The 24,262-nt window shown below is 37.0% G+C and overlaps 1 protein-coding gene across 15 annotated transcripts in view; it reads left to right on the forward strand.

Moving 5' to 3' along the window:
• CREM (cAMP responsive element modulator) overlaps nt 1-24,262 on the forward strand; it is a 72,133-nt gene that overhangs the window by 3,235 nt on the left and 44,636 nt on the right. For all 15 annotated transcript variants that reach the window (XM_030321245.1, XM_030321240.1, XM_030321242.1 and 12 more), the window contains exons 2-3: nt 6,314-6,414; nt 16,935-17,058. In XM_030321245.1, the coding sequence (XP_030177105.1) occupies nt 6,371-6,414; nt 16,935-17,058 (168 nt within the window). In that variant the 5' untranslated portion in view covers nt 6,314-6,370. The remainder of the gene's footprint in view (nt 1-6,313; nt 6,415-16,934; nt 17,059-24,262) is intronic.

The following is a 24,262-nucleotide window of genomic DNA, read 5'->3' on the forward strand; positions in this document are numbered from 1 at the left end:
GGAGTCAGATGCTTAAATGACTGAGCCACCCGGGTGCCCCAAAACCATATGAAATTCTAACAATGGAGCTCGTGTGATTCTGATATTTTACTTTGAGAATTTCATAAAATAAACTCAGTTTTTTCAGTTACCTTATTAAAGCTTTGTTTTTAAACACAACAGACTTAAATTTAGACTATCCAAACTCAAAGTCAAATGTCATACAGTTTTGCTCATAATCTCAAATAGCCTCAATTTTTTTCATTGATAGCCCAAAATGATTTTTTTTTTTTTTTTTGCTTAGAAATGTTTTAAACTGGAATTTGTGTCCTAGCATTGATATGATAAAAGCTTCTAGCTCAAGTGTTGGAAAACTGTATCATGCATAAAGACCAATATACTGTATGTGGACAGTTGGGATGCGTTTGCTCTTCTTTATACTGATGGAGAAAATAAATTTAACACATTTAAATATGTTTCAGCACTTTGAAAGGTAGCAGTTTTGTTCATATACACAAAATAAGACCTATCTAGTTAAGTATAATAACGTTGAAATTCATTTCTCTAAGTTTTAACTAATTCAAGTGTCTTATCTACTCTTTCCCAGATTTACTAGTCACTGGAGTTGTATTTCATGTAGATAAGTATTTAAAATGTACTTAAAGTGCAGTAATATGATGCTGAACAAGAAAGCCCTGCAATGACTCTAGTCAAGCAAATAGCTCCCACAGAAGATTTTTAAATTTTATTTCCTTCCCTGAACTGGTGGTAGTGGAGAGGGTGGTATTTGGAGAGATGGAGGTAGGTGATGATTATTTGAATTTTTTCATTTCCTCCCCAGCAGCCAATTTTGCTGTTCATTGACTGTCAAATAGCCAAAGGCAGGTGCCCGGGGGGGGGGGGGGGGGGGGAGTAAATTGAGAAAGTGATACTGAAATAGTTAATCCTTTGGTGATTTTATAGAGTTAAGATTTCTTAGACAGTAGCTCTCTGAAGCAGTTAAATTGGAGTGGCCTTGAATCTGTATTAAAAAACCACTTGATGTTCTGTTTGATTCATGTTTAAAATATTAAAGACATTATTTACAAGTGTTTCAATTATTTCTAAGTACTGTTCCTGGGTACTTCTGTTTTTACACAAAAGTGTAAAGAATGTTATTGGAAAGTTATTTTAACTTTGTGTCACAATGATTACAAAACTTTAAAAGTGGTATAATGTCCTGTTACTGCTATCCCACTTTGTTTTTCCTGGATTCTCCTTCACCTAAAATGCACAACAAGCGTAGGTTCATCAGTGTCAACTTAAGGTATTTGGCTTTTTGGAATCAGTTCTCGCTTCTAGCCAGCCCTACCTTTGCCTTTGCCTAACTTTTTAATCGTCATGATTGAAAAGAACCAGCTTTATATGCACTTCTATTCTTCTTCCCTTATCTTTCAAACCTTACTTGCTGTTCGTATTTAAATCATGATTAACCTATGGAGATCTCCTACTTTCCCAAGGAAGTAACACCTTGCTTCAGCCCAGAACCAGAGAAACATTGTATTTTTCTGTGGTCTCTCTTTCTGCTTCCATAAGAGGGTATACTGCCTTTTATTCCATGTTCTTTTCTTTTTATTTTGACCCTAGTCCAAAAGCAGGACTTTTTTTTTTTTTAAAGGAACTTGCCTTTATTGTCTTTCCAAGGCATTCAACTTAGTTTTCATAGAAGCAGCTCTCCTTTTTAAATCTTTTAAATCTATTTAATAATTTAATCTAACATGATATTTAACAATATCAAAATTACAATAGTAAGTATGGCTGGCATAATCAAGTCTGGTGATAAATATGACTAACTCCACAGCTGTTAGGAAGAGAAGTGCTTGGGAGCACTAGAGAATAACTTGTGGCCGTTATAACATTTTAGGTTTTATAGAAGAAATGGAGAACATTGGCTAATAACAGAGAGTTGGTTGGGGAGGAGGAAGTTGGTTAGGTAAGCTTTTATATTCTAGTAAAGTTGCTCAAGAAGTTTGATTCTTACATAAACCTGATTTTTCCAAAAAGTTAAATTAAGATAGAATGTAATTAACCACAGCATGGTAGATACTCAGATTTTGTAAGTGTAAATATAATGCTGTTTTTCTCTAATCAGCATATCTTAAATCCCTGTTCTGGAGAGCTCTATATTAAGGGGTATTTGAAGCAATGAAATTAATTGAATCTGTACGCTGGAGAATGAATAGAACAACACACTGATGAAGAGTAAGGTGAATGTCAAATGTTATTTTGGTATTCAAACCTAATATATGATAGGAAATTTTTATCAGTGTAAGTGGTTTTTCTCCAGATACAGCACAGAAATTCACATATAGGCAAAGATTTTTTAACTCATTTTCTCCCTTAATATAAGCTCTTATTTGTCTATAAAAAACTAATCTGTGATGTGCTTTCTACTCTAAAAGAGAAAATTTCTTTAGCAGATAGGACCTTAAAATTATTTTCGTAGAAAATTGGTAGTATACAGGACATTTCATCAGTACCCTTTGTGATTTTTAGGCATAAGGAGATCAGCTTAAAAATGATAACCTCAGGGGCGCCTGGGTGGCGCAGTCGGTTAAGCGTCCGACTTCAGCCAGGTCACGATCTCGCGGTCCGTGAGTTCGAGCCCCGCGTCAGGCTCTGGGCTGATGGCTCAGAGCCTGGAGCCTGTTTCGGATTCTGTGTCTCCCTCTCTCTCTGCCCCTCCCCCGTTCATGTTCTGTCTCTCTCTGTCCCAAAAATAAATAAACGTTGAAAAAAAAATTTTTTTAAATGATAACAGATTATATCATGAAATATGATGAATTCAAGGGGTATGTTTTAGGCTAAGTAGAATATTTATCATATTAAGCTCAGTATGAGAACACATTAGGATATTTGTGCTCAAAACCATTCAGGTGTTTGGGTATGTGGGAGCAGGGGATGCTAAGTCAATCCTTGTCTACCCAAGGATAGCATGTTCTAGGACATTAAAACCAGATTTTGGATGAGATCAATAGTATACAGCTAAGTTTTTCAAAGTATGCATAGTTTATGCTTTAGTAAAATGGGATCACCTGGTTTACAAATCCCCACAAGGTAATTTTGGACTTGGAAAATTGATGTAATGGAAAGGTTTGGTATACTTTAAAATCTGAATGCTTTTGCAACAAACTTTATGAAGCCTCTACCAAATACCTCAAATTATAATGTCAGAACTTTGGCTATATATATACATATATATATTTTAATTTTTTTAATGTTCATTGATTTTTGAGAGAGAGAGACAGAGTGTAAGCAGGGGAGGGGCAGAGAGAGAGAGGGAGACATAGAATCTGAAACAGGCTCTAGGCTCTGAGCTGTCAGCACAGAGCCCAACGTTGGGCTCGAACTTACGAGCTGTGAGATCATGACCTGAGCTGAAGTTGGACACTTAACCAACTGAGCCACCCAGGGGCCCTGAACTTTGGCTATTTATTAAGGCAAGGGGTCTATTGGAGGATTTTGAATAAGGAAATAAATAGCATGTTTGGATTTGCATTTTGAGTAGAGTGTTGTGGTCTAGTGGAGTGGATTAAGAGGGGTGAGGGAGAGGTTTAGTGAAGTTATTATAGGGAGAGATGAATTGCTTTATAGGGAGGCAGTTATTGCTTTAATCATGTCAAATAATAAGTTTCAGAACTAAAGGAGTGGCAGTGAGGACAGAGAGAATACAGCAGAGTCAAGATACAGGAGACATGGGCGCCTGGGTGGCGCAGTCGGTTAAGCGTCCGACTTCAGCCAGGTCACGATCTCGCGGTCCGTGAGTTCGAGCCCCTCGTCAGGCTCTGGGCTGATGGCTCGGAGCCTGGAGCCTGTTTCTGATTCTGTGTCTCCCTCTCTCTCTGCCCCTCCCCCGTTCATGCTCTGTCTCTCTCTGTCCCAAAAATAAATAAACGTTGAAAAAAAAAAAAATTAAAAAAAAAAAAAAAAAGATACAGGAGACATATTTATTGAGGCCCATTAAGGTAATGGTCCTTGCTTATATTCCAAGCACAGTTAGACATTTTGTGTTTATTATTTACATTTTCTCCTCACAACAAGATCTCCGTTTGACAGGAAGGAATGCTTGGAGAAGTTTCTAATTGTCTGAGCTCATATAGCTAATAAGCAATAGAACTCAGGTTGACTGTTAATAGTGTGTTTTTATACCACACATTGTTGCTACTAGGCCATGTTGGAGGACTCCCGGATTGGGTGGCTGGGGTGGCTGAGGCAGTGTTGATGTCAGTCACTAAGATAAGAGTACAGCAAGAGGAAAGATTTGAACATTTGGGGCTTGAGGATCTGTGAGCAAACCATTAAGAGATATATCTAAAGGCAGGTACATATGGATTGGAGCTCAGGAGAGAAAAGTGTAAACTGGATATGAAATCTGAGATCTATCAAGTAAGGATGAAGTAAGCCTAGGGAGTGTGGGGGGGAGAATTTTATGATGGGAAGCCTGGGAATACCAGCCTTTACAGAGTGGCCAAAGAAGACCGAGGACAAAGGGCTGGATAATTTGGAAGAAAAGCATGAACACGATGTCCTAAAGAGTTCAAGGAGGACAAAATTTGTGGAGTAGGAAATACTGTAGGAATATAAAGATAGGGACTAGAAAGCATCCTTTTAGATTTGGCAAGCAGGCAGTCAATCTGTGATGATTTCTCAGACAGTAGTTGTGAAGAAATCATTCTTTGATAAGCCTGAGTCAGAATCAGTTTTATCTGATGGTCATTATTTGGGTACGAGACTAGTCATTTTCTCATTTTCTCTTGATATCTGTGGTGGCCGAAGCTCGTACTTTATTCAATGCTGATTGCCTCTGGGAAGAGCAAGTGGGTGGCTGTTCCTGGACTTCAGTGAATACCTTTTGCTACTTTTTGAATTCTGAACCATAAGAATTTATTACTAAGTCAGAAATTAAACAAAGAAAATGGTATTTCCAAGAGAAATATAGAAATTAGTAGTTTACTTCTCTCTCTCTTTATTATTCAAATAATGTTATTAGTATTCTTTGTTTAAATGTCTGTCTCCCTCATTAAAATGCAATCTCCTGGAGAGTGGGGACATTTTATCATTTGAAAGGCCTGGCATATCATGGGTGCCAATCACTGTTTAATAAATAAATGGTCCCTGCCTTTAGGTTACACAATTTTTATGGAAGGTTAAGATGTCCCCATGTAAAACGACAGTAGAGTATAGCAGAATAAGATTTAATCCAAAGGACAGCGCCATCCTCGCTTTTTGTTCATGTTGTAAGTAGCCTGGTTCAAATGACCATCTCCTGTTGTCCCTATGCTGGGAGATGGGGGACAGATGGTAGCTATAACCATTGCCCTAGTGCCCTTAGGCCAACCTGCCCACTCAGTTTTAAAAGGACACCATTTTAGAGGGGGCCACTTAGGAGGGAACCCTGAAAGCAGTATGTCTGTAGCTAAGCACAACCATTGCTGTTGAAGATGCCTAGAAGATACTTAGGGCTGTGGACATTTGTCTTTTCCACTTCTAAAATAAGCGCTCCCAATTCCTTTGTCTTTTTCTTTGCCAGTTTTACTTCATATTTTTAAAGGATATTAGTAACAAAAAATGGGTTTTAATTGGTAGAGTGTCTAAAACAACTTTTTAAATGGATTGAAGGCTAGTGAAGGAGATTTTAAAGGAACTGGTAATATTTTACTTAGAGTTAAAATTCTTTGACAAAAGCCAATTTTGACGGGCACCTGGGTGGCTCAGTTGGTTAAGTGTCTGACTCTTGATTTCCACTCCGGTCATGACCTCATTGGGCTCTATGCTGACAGTGTATAGCCTGCTTGGGATTCTCTCTTTCTCCCTCTATCCGGCTCATGAGCGCGTGTGTGTGCTCTCTCACTCTCTCAAAATAAATAAACTTTAAAAAAAAAAGCCAGTTTTAAATTTAAGGTAAATAAAAAATGGTTGACAAATTTGTTGCAGTGGAATGAAATTTAAGTAAATGATAAATTCACTCCATTTATTAAGTGATTATTAAAATATAGCTGATTCCATGAACTATATGTAGCATGTATTAAATGATTTAGACAACACTACTTTCTCTTTGGTAGAAAATAACCTGATAAATAGCTCATGATTTATGTTTTAAATTTTTTTCCTAGAACAAAATTGCATAGCAGTGAGATTGAAAAAAAAAATACAGACTTGTTTTCAGCTTTCTATTCTTTTTTTTCAGTTTTATAGAAATTAGGATATTCTCGGGTATTCTGTTACCGTTTTGAGAGACTTTTTTTAAAAATAAAATGTTATGATCTCCCAATTCAACATCATAATTTTTCTGCAGGATAAATAAAGAAGAAAACGGGGAAGGAACAAAGCATTGATTACAAATGTCTTAATAATGAGCAAATGTGGCAGGAAAAAATATATTAAGACAAATCTAAGGTAGGTGGATATATGTTTTTCTGTTCTTTTGAAAATTTTGCTTAGGTAAAAGTTAAAATAATGGATAAGTGAATAATGTATATATGTTAACATGCATCCATAAATGTATATGTATGTGTATATGTGTATATTATACTAATAGAGAATGGTAGTGTGTACCCAAAGTGGTCAGCCATTCAATTAAGACATTCATTCATCTTCTACCCTGTACTGTGCTAGGCAATGGGGGGAGCAGCGAACCTTTTACATTCAGCTTTTTTTTGCATGCTGGCCTTTTCATTTAGAAAGGAGACCATGTATAAGGATGTGGACAGAGTCTTAGTTTTTTCCTTGCCTTTAAGCTATGCTTATACCTAACGTAAAACAAAACAAAGTCTCTACCATATTTTTACAAAATCCATATAGAGTTTTTCAAGTTTTCTTTTGGCTGCTTTCAGAGACCTTCTGGTTCATTTGTTGGATCTAGCTTTAAAAAGAAAATAAATTTTCTATGACATTTTATGTAAAACTCTTCACAAAGAATAGAAAGAACTAATACTTTTTCCTTTTGCAGCTGGATTCTATTTTTAAAATTTTACAAGTGGAAATATAGTTGTTCTGCAGTGTAGTTTGTCTTTGCAAATGGAATACAACTAAGCTTTTAGAAGTTTATTAGTTAATCAAACACTTTAATTAGGCAACTGCCTTTGTCTTATTTTTCATTTAGGTATATTTGACCTATATTTCCTTTTCTCTTCTTTGTTTTCTTTTAAAAACACTTTCATAAGTACCACGATAGCATCCCTTTAAAATGTTTTTCCTTTTTCTTCTGATTTTTCCTTCTACTAAATGTTTTATATGTTCTTGATGCAAAGGGATCCTAAATAACCCTGGTCATTAATTGCCTCAGTATTTCTATAATTATAAATATAATTTTATGAATATATGCCTTCGTATTCATTTCTAGAAGGTATATAATAGGTTGTCTACCTATTGTGTTGTACTGTACAAAGAGTACTCTACTGCTGTACTTCAGAAGTTATTGCAGTGTGATGTAGTTCTATTAAAGTTCTGGAAAATAACAGAGTAAGCAAACAAATACAGGTCTCTCCCTCTGAAAGTAGTTCAGCCTAGAAGTCTTTGAAAATTGTGCTAATGGATGGATCTTATTATTTTAAGACATAGCTATATTAACATTTTATTAAACTGAATCCTGATATATTCAGAGCATATTGGGGTAACATTTATTTTTCTATCAAAGAAGAAAATGGTTTGCATTTCAGAAGAAATTCAACCTTCACAAAAAAAGTATATTGTTACTACTATTAATCATTTATAAATTCAAATATGCCCATTTTAACAATCCTTATCTGTTTTTTAGAATTGTGGAACCAACTACTTGCCAGCATTTTGCTTGCTATTAGTTTATAGTGCTTAATGGACTTTGTTTTTTTTAGTTTTTTATTATCTTCTATGTCTTATTTTTAAATATTGTATAATTTATAATTACTAATTGGTCTTTCTCTCTAATAAGGATTATTATTTAAGATTAAAATATTGCTTGGGGCACCTGGGTGGCTCAGTCGGTTGGGCGTCCGACTTCAGCTCGGGTCATGATCTCACAGTCCATGAGTTCGAGCCACGCGTAGGGCTCTGTGCTGACAGCTCAGAGCCTGGAGCCTGCTTTGGATTCTGTGCCTCCCTCTCTCTCTGCCCCTCCCCTGCTCATGATCTGTCTCTCTCTGTCTCAAAAATAAATAAAAACATTAAAAAAATTTACAGATTAAAATATTGCTTAATTTATAGATTATTAACTATAGTACAACTATGTTTAATATTGATAGAAAATGAGATTTTAGGGAAAATACCTTATGATACCATAATGAACAATGAACAATGAAGGATTATAATGGATTTTTCTCTTACACTTTATTTAAAAAAATTTTTTTTTAATCTTTCTTTTTGACAGAGAGAGAGAGAGAGAGAGCAAGTGGGTTAGAGGCAGAGAGGGAGACACAGAATGTGAAGCAGGTTCCAGGCTCTGAGCTGTCAGCACAAAGCCCGACGCGGGGGCTCAAACTCATGAACCATGAGATCATGAGCTGAACCGAAGTCGGACGCTTAACTGACTGAGCCACCCAGGCACCCCTCTCTTATACTTTATAGATGAATTATGTCTGGACTTAGTGAGGCTGATTTACAGGTGTTAGGATTTTATGTACATCATTTATACTGAGTTCTGGGTCCTGTATCTCCTGCTGGGATACTGTTTGAAAATGCTTAGTATAGTGCTTGACCCATATTCAACATTTAACTCTTAGTTGACTCTTCTTCCCTGAGTCCTGGGGTTGGTTTTTAGTGGGTTTAGGAGAAGAGTTGTACTAGAAAACAGTTGGCTATTGACAGTAGAATAAAATTGCTTGAAAATGATAAAGTATGTATTTTAAATTGATAGTGCTGGCTTTACTCTCCTGTAAATGATTTTTACCTTCAAATAAATAGATTTTATTTTATTTTTTTAATATGCTTTTATTTTTTATTTTTAAAGTAATCTCTGCACTCAGTGTGGGGCTCAAACTCATGGCCCTGAGACCAAGCGTTGCATGCTTTTTTGACTGAGCCAGCCAGGTGCCCCTCAAATAAATTGATTTTAGTATCAAACTTTTACTGAATGATCTGTACTGGGCATTATACTAGGCATTCCTGAAGAATACAAATGGTATAAAATTAGATCCCCTATATCCCAGTGTAAAAACAAAGCATGTCTGGATGAAGATTATAACAACAGTTGCAGCATACTCAAAAGCACATCTTTATTATAAAATGTTGCCTAAACTGGAATGCCCAGAACACTAGCTGTGGAAGGAACCCTAGAGTCATAATCATAAGACTTCTTGTTCACTCTCTGTCATGCTACCTATTATGTACCCTATAGAAAGTCACTTGATCTCTCTAAACTGTACTTTTATCATTTTAGTGACATCTGACAGTTGCATAGTCTTCCCAAAAGTTGATTAGTTTATTTAACAATTATGGTAGATTCTGTAGTAGGCACTAGGAATACATTGAAGTATAAAATGTAATCCCTGTCCTTGAGCTTCTTACACTAGTGTTAGTACTTTGTGAACAAATGTATTCTATGCTAGACAAGTGCTATAATGGAAGTACTGCATAAAATCCTTTGGGAACTCAGAAAAGAACAACTAATTCTGTCCACGGCTGTTAGAATAGGCTTTTGAAAGATGGTGTCCTTCAGCCAGGCCTTGAAAAACTAGTAAGAATTTGCCTATTGGACAAAGAATGGATGAAGGGTATTTCAGGAAAAGGGAAGAACAGATAGCAAAGATTAGAACTGGGGGAATAGGATGTTTACTTGAAAGAGATGGCTTATGAGGAGGCTGGAATAGAGAATGTGGGAAAGAATAGAGTGACTGGAAATGAGGCCATAAAAGTGAAATGGAGTCACATTGTGAAAGAGATTGAATGGCAATTTGGTTTGGTTTGGTAATTGAGAATATGGACTTTGGAAAAAGACCTTAGTTTAGAACCTGGCTATGCCACCCAAAACTTTGATGGTAAGATCAGATTCTTAACTTCCTTATATTTGCTTTTTATCTCTAAAAGAAGAACTAACTATACAGGTCTTATAAAGTTGTTAAGGATTAAAACTAGTATGATTTTACCACATGGTAGGCACCAACTAATAGTTGTGGTTGTGATTATCATAAGAACTTTGAATTTTATCCTACAGTCAATAGGGAGCTACTAAAGACTTTTAAGCAGAAATGTATGCTTGAGAAAGGGAACTGTTAGCAGGGATTGGAGTAGGGAGATTGAGTGGTGGTGGAGAAGGGGATTAACTTGTTCATTAGTAGGTACAGTCATCACACTTGGTAATAACGCTGTAGGGAATGAAAGAGAGTCTCACAGATGACACCCAGCTTTTCAACTGAGCAATTGGATGGATGGTGAGGCCCCATTTTCTGAGGTAAGAAACTCAGAAAAGGAACATATTTGTGGAGGAATAAGAGGAAGTTAGTTTTGGATCCAGTGAGTTTGAGGTACCTGTAGGGCACCTATTTGGAGATGTTAGGCATTCGAATATATGATTTTGGAATTAAAGAGAGACCTCTGGGCTAGAGATCTAGATTTGAGAGTGATAACCCTGAAGCTTGGTGTTTGAATCTAGAAAAATGGATGACAATACCCAGAGGGAGATTTGAGAGTGAGGTGAGAAGGCGAAACAGATTCCTGAAGACATGCAGTGTGAAGGTTAACATTGAGTAAGGGGAGGAATTAATTAGCAAAGGAGCTTGTGGAATTGTCAGAGAATCTGGTGAGAGCAGAAAATGCAGTATAATGACATCAAGATAGAGTTTAAGAAGGAAGATATCAACAGTTTGGAATACTGTTGAGGGATCAAACCAGATAGGATTTAAAATGAACATTAGATTTAGTGACAGATTGGTTACCTTTACTAGAGAAGTTTAGTGAAGCAGAAGTCAGTTTAGGGTTTTGTAGGAATAGGTTAGAGGTAAAGAAATGGGATAGTGTTGGGGCGCTTGTGTGGCTCAAACAGCTGACTCTTGGTTTCGGCTCAGGTCATGATCTCACAGTTCTGTGGGTTCAAGCTCCACATTAGGCTCTGTGCTGACAATGTGAAGCCTGCTTGGGATTCTCTCTCTCCCTTTCTTTCTATTCCTCCCCTGTTCACACTGTGTCTGTCTTTCTCAAAAAATAAATAAACTTTAAAAAAAGAAAGAAAGAAATGGACATAGTGTTGGTAATTCTTTAGTTTAGCAGTGAGAGGAAGAAGAGACATTCAAGGGAATAGTTAGAAAAGAACTTCTGGTTCAGTGTGTGTGTGTGTGTGTGTGTGTGTGTGTGTGTGTGTTTGAGATTGAAGAGATTTGAATAGGTTTAAATCTTGATAGGAGGAAACCATTGGAGAGGGGAGAGGATAGTTGATACTATAGTGCCTAGAGATCCAGAGGATAGATAAAAGAGTTTAAGAGTGGGGAGGCAGGAGGCAAGGTAAAATAGTGGGTATACAGGTAAGTGGTTTTTGATATGGTACCAGGAAATTGAGGGAGTACTCATCTGAAACAGGAAGCAAGGTCTTACATTGAGTGTAGGTGAGCTCAGGGATTTGAGAAGAGGGAGAAACATTTGAAAGAGTTGTACAGAATGGGAAAGTAAGTTCACTAGGGAAACAGTAAGATTGCTTCCCATTTGAGGTTAAAAACCATGAATTCAATAGCCTTAATAATATTGTTTTATAATTTTATTCAGTATTGTTCATAGAGTCATAGAGGAGATTGAATTGGTTTTATCTGAAATTGGTATTTACTAGGCAGATACAACAAAAAGAAAAGGGACAAGAGAATTTAGAGTATTGGGAGACAGTAATTGAAATGAGAAACCATGGATTCTAAGCTGAGTAGGATGAGATACGAAGAAAGGGGGCGGCTGATGGAAAGGGAGAAAGTGGTCTGGAGATCTCAGTGTGGTGGAACAACAGGTGTGATGGGAGTAATCAAGGGTGGGTGTCACCTGGGAGAATAGAATGTTGTAGTTAGGGTGGGATGTCAGAATCATTTCATAGGTGGAATAGTTTGGGACATGGTCTAGGTCCATTGTAAGACCAGCTAAGTAGATGGCTGAAGTGGAGTAGAGAAAATCTTGCACTAAAGCATCAGGGTGAGGCAGGGGTCCTTCCTTTGAGTGTTGAACATAGAATAGTGGAGAGGAAAGCTCTTAAGTCAAATGCAAAAGTCTTCACTTTATATCCTGGATGTAGAGAAGATGATTATCATATGGATGAATATAAGATGGTACACCTAATATCCTTGGGCCTCAGCAGAACAGGGATTTCTATAAAGACACAGAGGAGGAACAGCTGAGAAATAGTGAGGAACAAAGATGATACCAGGTCAACATTCTAATCCTGATTAGGTGTGGGAAGACAAGCTGGTCCCTCTTGAGAGGACCAAAGGGAGTGTTGGGAGTTCCAGATAGCACATTGCAAGGGCTTGGAAGAATAGGAGTAGGAATAAGCAACTGAAATACGGAGGGAAAGGAAGCACTATTTATGAGAGGGACAGTGGAGTATGGGAGGAGCTTACATCTTTGATGGTGACTGGGGAAATAGGAATGTGAGGTATTAATGGATATGATTCTGGCATGGAGGAAGGGGCATCATGGTTTAGTCATGGCTTACAGGGAGGCCAAGTGTGATATGTCATCTTCAGAATGGACAGCAGCAGTTGTGAGGAGCAGCAACTCAGCAGCTTGGTCCAGTGTTGGGAAAGGAAGTTATAATGGATGACACCACATGTGGTGGGGAAGATGAACAGGGGTGGCTGCTGACCTCCCATTTCTGCCTTTCTTTACTGGGAGGCTCAGCTCATCATGGCATCCTGATTTGGCTGATATTTAGCTCTGTGGGTTTTTGTAGCTGATCTGGTACTGACTCACATGTAGACACACGTTTGTAACCTGTAGCTTTGGTGCTTGAATACTCTTGACTAAAAGAAGGAATATTAGGGAAGGGACAGGTATGTGAAAACTGTAGATTGAGGTGCATCATAGGAGGGGAGTGTGCACAAATACAGACTTGGGAGTCATCTGCATACAGGACTGAAGGAGCCACAGTATGTAGATTGAAAAAAGGAAAAGGGCAAAGGATTGAACTGTGGGAAATACCCAGGAGAAAAATGGTCCAAGTAAGGTGATTGAGATAATGTATATAAAAACACGCTCATGTGTAAAACAATTAAAATGCTTAATAACTTACAGAGTCTTTTATTATATCTCAAAAAATGAGTCCTAGTTTCAGGTGACCTTTTAAGCATTAAAGTTTTGTTTTTTTTTCTTAAATGTTTATTTTTTTTGAGAGAGAGAGAGAGAGAGTGAGCACGAGCAGGGGAGGGGCAGAGAGAGATGGAGAGAGAGAATCCCAAGCAAGCTCTGTGGAGTCAGCACAGAGCCCAATGTGGGGCTCAAACTTAGGAACCGTGAGTCATGACCTGAGCTAAAATCAAGAGACAGATGATTAACCGACTGAGCAACCCAGGTGCCCCCAATAGAGCTTTTTATGATGAGAGTCTTCCTGCATTCTATTATGTGTATCTCTTTCCTTAAAGTAGACTGAGTATATTAACCTTTAGTTGATGACTCAGGATAGTTATGATACTTATCATTATTGAATTTTAACTCCTACATTTTTCAATTTCTTGAATGTAAAGAACTTGGCAGCTTTATGCTGTATGGACCCAATTGCCACACACTTGGAATTCTAGATCTGCTTATTATGTTCTGTATCATTCCCCCTCCATCCCTGCCATTGTCAGCTGTCACTTCTTATATCTAGTATTTTTAGAAACTAGATGATTGAGAATTGTTTTGAAATAAAAATCAATGAGTTTAAAGTATGAACCCGTGAGAAGTTCTCTTTGTTTTATAAGTTTTAGTGTATGGATCTTAGGCCATTTGTTTTGCCTGTTAACAAGAAACTTTGGCTTATTGTTGACTTGTTTACTGAATTCTATGTAGATATCAAATAGTTGAAACGTTATACTATATAGATGGACAAAATACACTAAAGGACCTAGAGTAGAGGAGGCATATGAGTGAGGTGGAAATTTTTTTTCTCTCTAGATCATTAAAAGCTATTCTTTCTCTGGTTCCGTTCAACCTTTTCTAGCCCTACTTCTACAGTCCTGCATTGCCTCTTCCTCACTGAATCTAGGTAGGCTCCCTTAGCAGCCAGATTCTCTACCACCATCAGCTATTGTGTTTTCTAACTATGCTCCATACTTTACTTCCTCTCATAGTTCTCCTTTCCTCTTCTGCCTGGTTAAATTCTTCTTATTGTTTAATACACAACTCATATGGCCCTATCCTCAGGCAGGTATAATCCTTACTTCCTATATTTCCCAAAGCATTTTATGCATAACATCCTTGACACAATTTAAGAAGTTACTTTGGGGCTCCTGGGTGGCTCAGTTGGTTAAGCGTCTGACTTTGGCTCAGGTCATCATCTTGTGGTTTGTGTGTTTGAGCTGAGCCCCACATCAGGCTCTGTGCTGACAGCTCGGAGCCTGGGGCCTGCTTCAGAATCTGTGTTTCCCTCTGTTTCTGCCCCTCCCCCACTCTCACTCTGTCTCTCTCTCTCTGTCTTGAAAATAAAATAAAAATAAACATTAAAAAAAAGTTACTTTACTTGTGTTCCCCTTTTCTGGGTCTACCTGATAGAATTGACCAATAAGCTAAGTTTTTCCTAAATTTTAATATACATCAGAATCTCTTGGATTTAAAAAAATTGGATGTCCCAGAAAGTTTGATTCAGTAGATTTGGGGTTGAACCTGGGAATCTGCTTCTCACCCCCCACCCCAAAACAAGTACATGAGTTACTTCTGATAAGGGTTGTCCAGGGACCCACTAATGAATAAATTCCTTCAGGGCACGGACTGTGATTTACCCACTTTTGTATTTTCAGGACCTGTCATGTAGATGGAGCTAACTAAATGTTTCTAAAATGAATAGTTTATTGGAGAAGGCCTTCTAGCATATATAGTGTTTGAGTTGAGACTCAAGTTCTTGGCGGAGCCTTAAGAGAGCTTTAAAAGGTGTAAGAAATAGCACAAGACAGCATTTCTCAAGTTGTTTTCAAAACACCACTTCTGGGACCTACCAGGTGGAAAAAGTCTTTGGTGGGCAGATACTTTTGGAAAATGCTGCCTATTGCACCCTTCACCTTCTGAAAGCACACTAGCATATTCAGGCTTCTTAGAAGTTCAGCAAAGAAAACCTTTTAACCCTGGATACTTACAGCTTTTTCATTAAGTGTTCCATTACCCTCTCTTTTTAAAAAAAAAAAAAAGTTTATTTATTTTGAGAGAGAGAGTGCACACAAGAGCAAGATGGGGAAGGGCAGAGAGAAAGTCCCAAGCTGGCTCCATGCTGTCAACACAGGGCATGCTGGGCTCATTCTCATGACCACGAGATCATGACCTGAGCCGAGATCAAGAGTTGAACGCTTAACTGACTGAACCACCCAGGCACCCCATCCCTTACCCTCTTTTAATGATAATACCTTTTCATATCCTGCAGAACTAATGTTCCGAGGTATTCTTTTTGGGAACTGTTCACATAAGCAAAAGCAGAGCCTTAAGAATTGTCAGTTTATACAGGGTGATGATCTATCCTTAGCTAGACTATTCTGGAAAATAATGAGAGATAAGGGGAATTGGGGAGTGTTGAGGGAAAGACATTTTTTTATAGTAGACTGTAGATTTTTATCTTTTATAATTGCTCTAAATTGTCATGATCAGTTGTAAGTACTGAAATGCTTTTCAGTAGTGAGGAGTAACTCATAGGTTTGAGGATGGAAGGCTTGGATTCAGGTAGTGACTATTGAAATACAAAAGAAGATAATTGAGTGCAAGACATACATGAAAGATCTGTAGGATCTGTAACTACCTCTGGAAGAAAGGTCTGTACGTTTTAATTCAAGGTTCTAAGTGGCTTGCATACTTATGGACTATGTATTTAGACTATCAACTGAGAAAAACACATTGTATCATTGACAGTTGAAAAGATGCATAAGAGTAGGCAACATAGTTCCTATAAGTTTGTAAAATTTGATTTTGTTTAATTTATTCTGTTTGTATTTTGTAATTTCTTCTAGCAGGATAAAATATAGAAATACAGAAATCATTAACTTAAATTGAAATCACAGACAAAATTATGTCAAAAGTTTTTCCTGAAAAAATTGTATTCTCTTTTTTAAATTTTTTTTTTCAACGTTTATTTATTTTTGGGACAGAGAGAGACAAAGCATGAACGGGGGAGGGGCAGAGAGAGAGGGAGACACAGAATCGGAAACAGGCTCCAGGCTCCGAGCCATCAGCCCAGAGCCTGACGCGGGGCTCGAACTCACGGACCGCGAGATCGTGACCTGGCTGAAGTCGGACGCTTAACCGACTGCGCCACCCAGGCGCCCCTGGATTCTCTTTTTTAAAGAACTGGGGAGTTGCAGAACATGTGGTCAACCCTGTGTGATTCAGTTTGAGGGGCTTATCAGAAACTTAGTGCTGGCAAATCTAGACACATCTTTATATTATAATGCATTTAATTTAGACAATGGGGAAATTCTTTGATAGTATATATTATCAAGCAGGTATATTAGGCCTTGAGAGTCCTAGAATATTTATACTCACTGTAAAATAGAAAACCTACTTTTTTCACTCATTTATACTAGAGGGCTTAAAATAATTATCAAGGAGACATTCTTATAAGGTTAAAAAAATTTTTTTAATAAATGAATTCCCATAAAACATTTTGCAGGGCTCCCTTGGTAATGTTTGTGTCCGGTGAGCAGAGTTAGTTTGGAGAGTTAAGACTGCCACTGAACCTATTTCTTAAAAAGTAAGGCAGAACAGTTGGATGACAGAAATGAATATCAGAAGGCCAGGTAAAAGCAGAGAAATCTTTCAGAAAGGGCCTTAATACTTCTTCCTTTTTATTGTCTTTTCAGACAAATGACCATGGAAACAATTGAATCTCAGCAGGATGGAAGTGTAACAGATTCTGTGGCAGAGAGAGAATCTGCTGATATGCAGACCCAGACTGGTCAAAATTCAATCCCTACCTTAGCTCAGGTAAATTTAATGTAGGCAGTAGGCAGGCACTGATGAAAGTTAAACTATATGGAAATAAGAAGTATGTGCAGATTCTATTTTCTTGAAGTTGACCTTAAGTTTCCTCTGTTCCCTGGTTATCAGCCATTCTTGCTGATTTGATTTCAAAGAGAAGATATGTATTTTAATTACTTTTGCCTTGTAACAGACACTTTGCCGTGCTCCCTCCACCACCACCACTTATGCAAAAGGAAAAACAAAAACCTGTCCATGATATGTAATCCTCAAGTTACTGTTTGAGAAGGTTGGTAATTCCAAGTTGGTATAGTCTTATATTCTCGGGTAGAAATACTGCAGAAATCTTCCCATTTGCCTGGTATATATTTGCTTTGATCTTTACTTTCTTTTTAGCTAGATCTTTGAATTGGTCTCATTTAGAGACTACCAGTATGAGTTAGTGCCTGGTTTTCAGCTCCTAAAATTTATTTCTGAGATATGTATAAAAATATGTAGTAAAAACAAACACATTTGTTTATTTAGCTCATCAAATATTTATTGAGTACCTACAGTGTGTAGGTATTTTGCTAGATGCATGGGGAGGTGTAGTTTCTGGCCTTAAATATCTCATGGTTTAGTGGGGAAGACAGGTGTTTGAATGATAATTCCAATAGTGTAAGAAGTGCCATAAAACTTTATGTAAGGCTGACAGAGGAGAGGGAGCAGCTGCTAACTGGGAGTACTTTGCGGAGGATTCTTACTTTTGAGCTAGATGTAAAGGGTTTGATGTAGGAGTCTGCCATGCGGACAAGGATAGGGAAGCATATGGTAGGCCAGGAAAGAGTGTGTGCAGAGGCACAAAGCCAGAGAGTACATGGTGTCAGGGAACTACAGGTGTAGAAGCTAATTGGAGCCCAGCATCAGGGCTAGGATGCTGAGTTGGTGAAGGTATGCAGAGGTCATGTACATTTGAGAGTGTAGAGTATCCTGGATTCTAAATATTCTTGAAATATTTCCATGTTCACTATGTTTAGAACACTAGTAGCTGTGTGGACTATGTGGAGGTTGGATTGGAAGTCAACCAACGGGTAGAGAGGACACCATTTATGTGGAATCATGGTATTATGGGATATGGTGGAGTGGTGAGATTTTCATAGGATCTTGAAGGGAGGATAGAAAGGACCCAGATGGCTGACTGGAGGTCCAGGGGGAACACCAGGTACTTCCTGGGTTGTTTCAGGCCAGACTGGTTCTTGTGAGGTCCTTCATCCCCAGGACAGGACCCCAAGCACCCAGCCTGCTTTTCCTTCCTCCTTCAAACTTCTAACACCCACTCACCCCCTGGGGGTTTTCTCACAAGTGTTCTGTGGAACTGCATCTCCCTGGCAACACCCCCTCTTTGTTACCCTGACACAGGCATGCAGACCTTTTGCTATTTAAAAGGGGGGGCAGCCTTTTTCTTATTAACAAAATGTATGTTCATTGTAGAGAATTAACAAAATATGTATTATTATAAAGAAGAAAATAAAAACTGTCCATAATCTTGACATCCAGAAATTTAATCATTGTTAACATTTTGGTATATATCTTTTAGTCTTATGATCCGTGTAAATAGAATACAGTACACATATATTTTTTCATAAATTTGTGATCCTCTAGAGCTTTTATCACTATGATTCCTGATCTGTAATTCTGCCCTTCTTTGCTGAAGCAGTATTTGAAAGCAAATCTTCCTTTCGCCTCCACCGCCCTCCTCTTAGGTACTGGCTCACTTACCCTCACAGAGCCTCCGCCTCCCTCTTGTGGGCCTGCACAGTCAAAACAATAGCTCTCCATTGTCTAAAACTGATAATTTGCAATTCTGAGGACCTTCAGCCTGGGTGACACCCAGCTCTGTGAGCGTCAGTTCAGAAGTTGGTAAAGAGTTCAAGTAATATGAAGTCTAAAAAATAACCTTGAATTTATGAGGTCTTAGAATTAAATAAGAGTCCAGCGAACAGAAACTAGATTTTAGTAGATTAGAAAATGAATAAGAGGTAGAGGAGGTAGAAATTGGGAGTATAGATTCTTCACAAAATTTTTCTGTGTAATTATAGAGAAAGATGGATCTGTGAGACAAAGGAATGAGAACAGGGGTATGAGAAAGTTAGAACAGGGGTATGGGAAAGTTGAGTGTTTTGAGGAAAATGGAAAGAGAGAGACACATGTGAGAAGGCTGAATCAGACCTAGGAAAAGCCTGTGGCTTACATTTATAATGCTTGCTTTTTTAACTGTCTCAACTAATCAAATGTTGGTATTTATTAAATCTGAATAGCAAGTACATGAACTTGCTCTAGTATTTTATTTTCTATGTGTCTTAAAGATTGGATCAAAAAATAAACTATGGTTTTTATCTTACACACATTAAGCATGTTGAGAGATTAAGATAACCCTTGTGTCGAATCATTGATTATTTTGGTTAACTAAGAGTTATTCTCTGTGCCATGCATGGATCATGATTTTTTGAAGAATTAGGACACAGTTCTTAGTAGTCAAATTTTTCTAAACATGATTACAGATTTATATTCTTGTGATGCCTGAAGCTGTTCATTTATGAGGTATTCATTATTATGCAATACTATATAAGTATTAGGAAATCAGGTTGAACTCTTTTTTAAACCTATAATGCATACTAAAAGTGACTACTCTTCTGAATAATTCCTGATGTCAATGTATACTTGCCACCTGTTTCATTTTTTTTCAGATTAGAGGACTATTTTGTATAGAGAGGAATTTGTAACATTTAATTTCATTTTTACATGGTCAAATTACCATTAACTAGTATAGGAACAAAAAGACGAAAAGATTTGATCAGTTTGATCCTTTGCATCTGATCATTTGTTAGTAGTAGTTTTGAGTACCCTGGCTTTTCCAAAGCTTCTGCTAATCAAGGGTACTCCAAAAACCAAATCAAGGGTACTCCAAAAACCATCACATTCATGAAGATCTGACAGCTTGAGCTTGCTCTGTGCCCTCAGGCCTCTGTGTGTACAAAGGGAGGCTAGAGTTTTAAGTTTCCAGTTTTTCTGTTTTATAACTTCCCAGATATAAGTGGAGTCTTTTCCTTCTGTGTGTCTTCAAAAGTATATAGAAGTCACAGTGGTGATAATGTCAAAGAGCTGGAAAGCAGGAGTTTCCATAAACAGACCCTGGGGTGGCAAATCCTGGAGGTTAAATTGTGAGTTGGCTTTCTTCTTGCCTGAGTTATTTTTCATGTTGATTTATTTTTAATTGAAGCTGCTTTCTTCTTCGTTAAGTGTATGTGTTGCCATGTAAGACTAGATTCCATTCCCCTCTCCCCTTGGAAAAACTCTTGGTAATAAATTGGAGAGTTTATTTCATTTTACTTTATTATTATTTTTAAAATTTTTATTTATTTATTTAGAGAGAGAGAGTGCGCAAGAGAGAGCACACACGTGCAGGGGAGGGGCAGAGGAAGAGAGGATCTGAAACAGGCTCTGCACTGTCAGCTCAGACCCCTACTTGGCTTGAACTCACGAACCGTGAGATCATGACCTGAGCTGGAGTCGGACACCTAACCCAGCTGGGCCACCTAGGCATCCCTGGAGAGTTTATTTTAGATAACCAAACCAGGAAAAAGTCCTGTCCAAAAGCCAAAATGGTGAAAAGCAAAATTACTATATATGTGTATATACACATATGTATATACACATATATATATATGTGTATGTATATACACATATATATGTATGTGTGTGTGTGCACGCGTGTGTGTGCATAAGTATATACATATGTATATATTACTGTATATACAATTAGTTTTAAAATAGTCACACATCCTCTGGAAATAATACAATCTTTAAATGGATAATGGGAAGTTAAACTTTCTTTTATAATGTAAGATTTCAAACATATACAAGACTAGAACAATGCTACTATAAATTTATATGTATGTATATATAAACAGTTACTAAGATTTTATAGTCTCATCTATCTTCTTTTTTTGTTGAAGTATTTTAAGCAACTCTGCAAATTTCAGACATCATGTCATTTTACTCCTACTTCTGAGTATACAACTTATAAAAGATTATGGACTTTTTTTACTGTAACAAATGTCACAGTCATACCTAATAAAATCAAGCATAATTCCTTGACATAATATGTACTTCTTATTCACATTTCCCATTTATCTCACAAATGTGTACTCTACTCTGAAAGCAAGATTGAGGACACCCTGAACTTTACTTGTTGTAAGCCTCTTGGGGATTGTTAATGCCACCATGAAGATGTGGGTAGGTGAGGTAATAATCCACATGGAGCCACTGGAAAGGATGTGCTTTAAAACTGGCTTTCTGGAGCCTCATTCCTTAGAGCGGCTGATGAAGTCTGTGGGCCTGAGTTTGGCACCTCTTCTCTGAAATACCTCTTCTTTATAAATGACCAGTTCTCAAGCTTTCAGCAAAGATGAAAGGAGCAGAATCACAGGAGTCATGGAGCTCGAAGCTCTGGAGATAATCAGGGTCATTATATTGCCTCAAGAGAATTTGTTCCAATATAAATTTAATCTTTCCTTTGGACCTGTGTATTTTTAGAAACAAGGAGACTATAGGCAGCAGAGAAAACCACTAGGGACTGTTCAAGGTTTATATGCTCTGCTGATCTCCTTTCTTATCCTGTCTGTTCTAAATGCAAACAGTATTTAAAGAAGCACCTCAGAATAAAGCAGGCCCAGGGGCATCTGGGTGGCTCAGTCAGTTAGCAGTTAAGCGTCCACTTTGGCTCAGGTCATGATCTTGCAGTTTGTGAGCGCTGACAGGTCAGAGCCTGGAGCCTGCTTCAAATTCTGTGTTTCCCTCTCTCTCGGCCCATCCCCTGCTCGTGCTCTGTCTCTCTCTCAAAAGATAAACATTTAAAAAAAAAATTTTTTTTTTAAAAAAGAAGAAGAAAGCAGGCCTGGCATGCAGCGAGGGGTTGAAGCAGGAATGATTTAACAAAAGACACATTTTAATGTATGAGTTTTATGTTTTCTGTTTCAATCTGGTGGACAATTACGATGACATTTCTCATTGCTTTGGCTAGCTGTGCCAAAAATCCACCTTCTTGGTCCTAAGTAGGACCAGGAAGGATGTGTTTGGCTATCACAAAATGAGACAAAATAAAAGCAACATTTGCTCTTGATAATGGGTCAGCAGCTTCCTATTTGTATGCTAATGATCGGCTGCATTGTGTTTAGTTTATTTAGTATATTTACTGTTAGCTAACTAAATCTAGTTTAAGCTTAGTGTTTAGTTGAATCTTGGTTTTCCGACTTCAACTTACTAATTCCGTTACTTGAGGGATTCTTCCTGAAGGAGAAAAATATTCCTCTCAAGATTTTGAGGTAAAAATTTTCATTTCAGTATTAATTTTCTATTGCTCCTTATTTTTATGTATTCCTTCTTCTGGCTCTTTTTCATTGCCTTAATTTAATTGTTTATGTAATGTTTTATTCACTTAGAATGATCTCAAAAATGAACAAAAGTTGGAGGAAAAAGTAAAACTGAATTTTTTTTCAGTAAATGTGAAATCTGCATTGTATGATATTCTTTAGTCAACTAATTCAAGAAAATACAGTTTTGAAATATAACTCATTCATGAAGGTAATTCAAGGTTTGAGGGACATAAGTGAGAGTAATTTGTGAACTTGTTCAGTTTGAACAAGAATGCTATTTTTCTATATCTGTACTCATATTTTGTAATTTTGTATATAATAGCTAAGTACATTTCTTTAAACGTTAGTTTTTACTTGTAGGATGCACTCTACATTTGCATCTTAGTGATAGAACTTTGAATAAAATTTGATGTTTAAAGGTGCTTTAAGCAGGTTTAAAGCAATCAGAGGCAAATTGCAGAAAAAGATTTAGTTTTTATACTTATTATAATCAGAAAGAAATACATACAAATTAGTTTTAGTGCTGGAGAGATTGTTAAAGATTTTCCCTCATTTGTAATGATTTTCTATGAGGTTTGGATACCTTTTGTTTCATGTTCCAAGTTCTCAGCTTTAGTAAAACATGTGGTTTGTCACTAGCAGTAATGGAAAAAGAACCGAGTGTAAACATAGTTATTCTTTTTACCCTTTTCTCTGTGATTGTTTTCTAGTAAAAGAGTAGGCTCAGGGAATGGTTTATAGGTAAGCTGACGTTTAAGAGGTACAGACTTTCAGATTTGCCAGATGAAAATGTTCTGAATGAATGTTTCACGACAGTGTCAATATAACTTACTGCTGAATTATAAACTTAAGATGGTTAAATGGTAAATTTTATTCTAACTTTATGACAATAATGAAAAAAACAACAAAAAGTAGACATTGAAATTTGAAAAAAGGGAATGTTAATTTTTGTGGTTTCTTTGAATAAGATTCAGAGGTTATTTAGTTTGTCTGATTTTAATTTTTAACGTTGCTACGACCTTTGTAAACTCCAAACTGTTAAAGGAATTAGATTTGTTAAAAGAACTACAAAACACAGAGGCTTTTGGAAATTTTCACTTCATTGATTAATTGTGATGGCAGCTTAATAGTGCTTTTCAGAAATGTGAGTTTTATAAGCCTGACAGCTAAATCTCTCATGGTTCTCCAAAATGGCATTGGAGAGAAAAGCCTGCTTATGGTAGTGAATGTATTAAGTAGACACAATATCAAATGAAGATGAAGCAAACAGAAATAGTTCAGGAAAAAAAACTTACCTTTAAATAGGTATGTTCTATACAGCAGTAGACCTCTACTTTGGCAGATAATACCTTTAAAAAAAAATAATAATGGGTATATATTTGATAATCAGATATGTTAATACACTGATAGGTATTGCTAGTGTAAGTTGGTCTCCCAGGTCCTTAGAACTTTCTAGTTTTACCTTTTTTAAAGATTTGTTTACTACTTTGCACTTGGTGTAAGGAAAAAGAACTCTCATGAATACATATATGCACAGTTTGAATTAAATGTAGCTGTTTACTTAAAAGTAGTGAAGTATTTTTCGTACTATTTTGTAACACTAAAGACACAAAATTATTTTCTTAATGTTTATAGATAGTTTTAAGTTAATACTTAAGACGGAATTCTTTGATCTTCATTTCTTAAAAACATAAGAATACTAATTTCATAGATTAAGGTAAAGGAGATGTGGTGTGTGAAGTGCAAGTACAGTGCTTGGCACCTGTTTGCTTTTATCATTACACCAACCTGCCTCA

The sequence above is a fragment of the Lynx canadensis genome, chromosome B4 (genome assembly GCF_007474595.2).
Source record: "Lynx canadensis isolate LIC74 chromosome B4, mLynCan4.pri.v2, whole genome shotgun sequence".
NCBI classification, from domain to species: Eukaryota; Metazoa; Chordata; class Mammalia; order Carnivora; family Felidae; genus Lynx; species Lynx canadensis.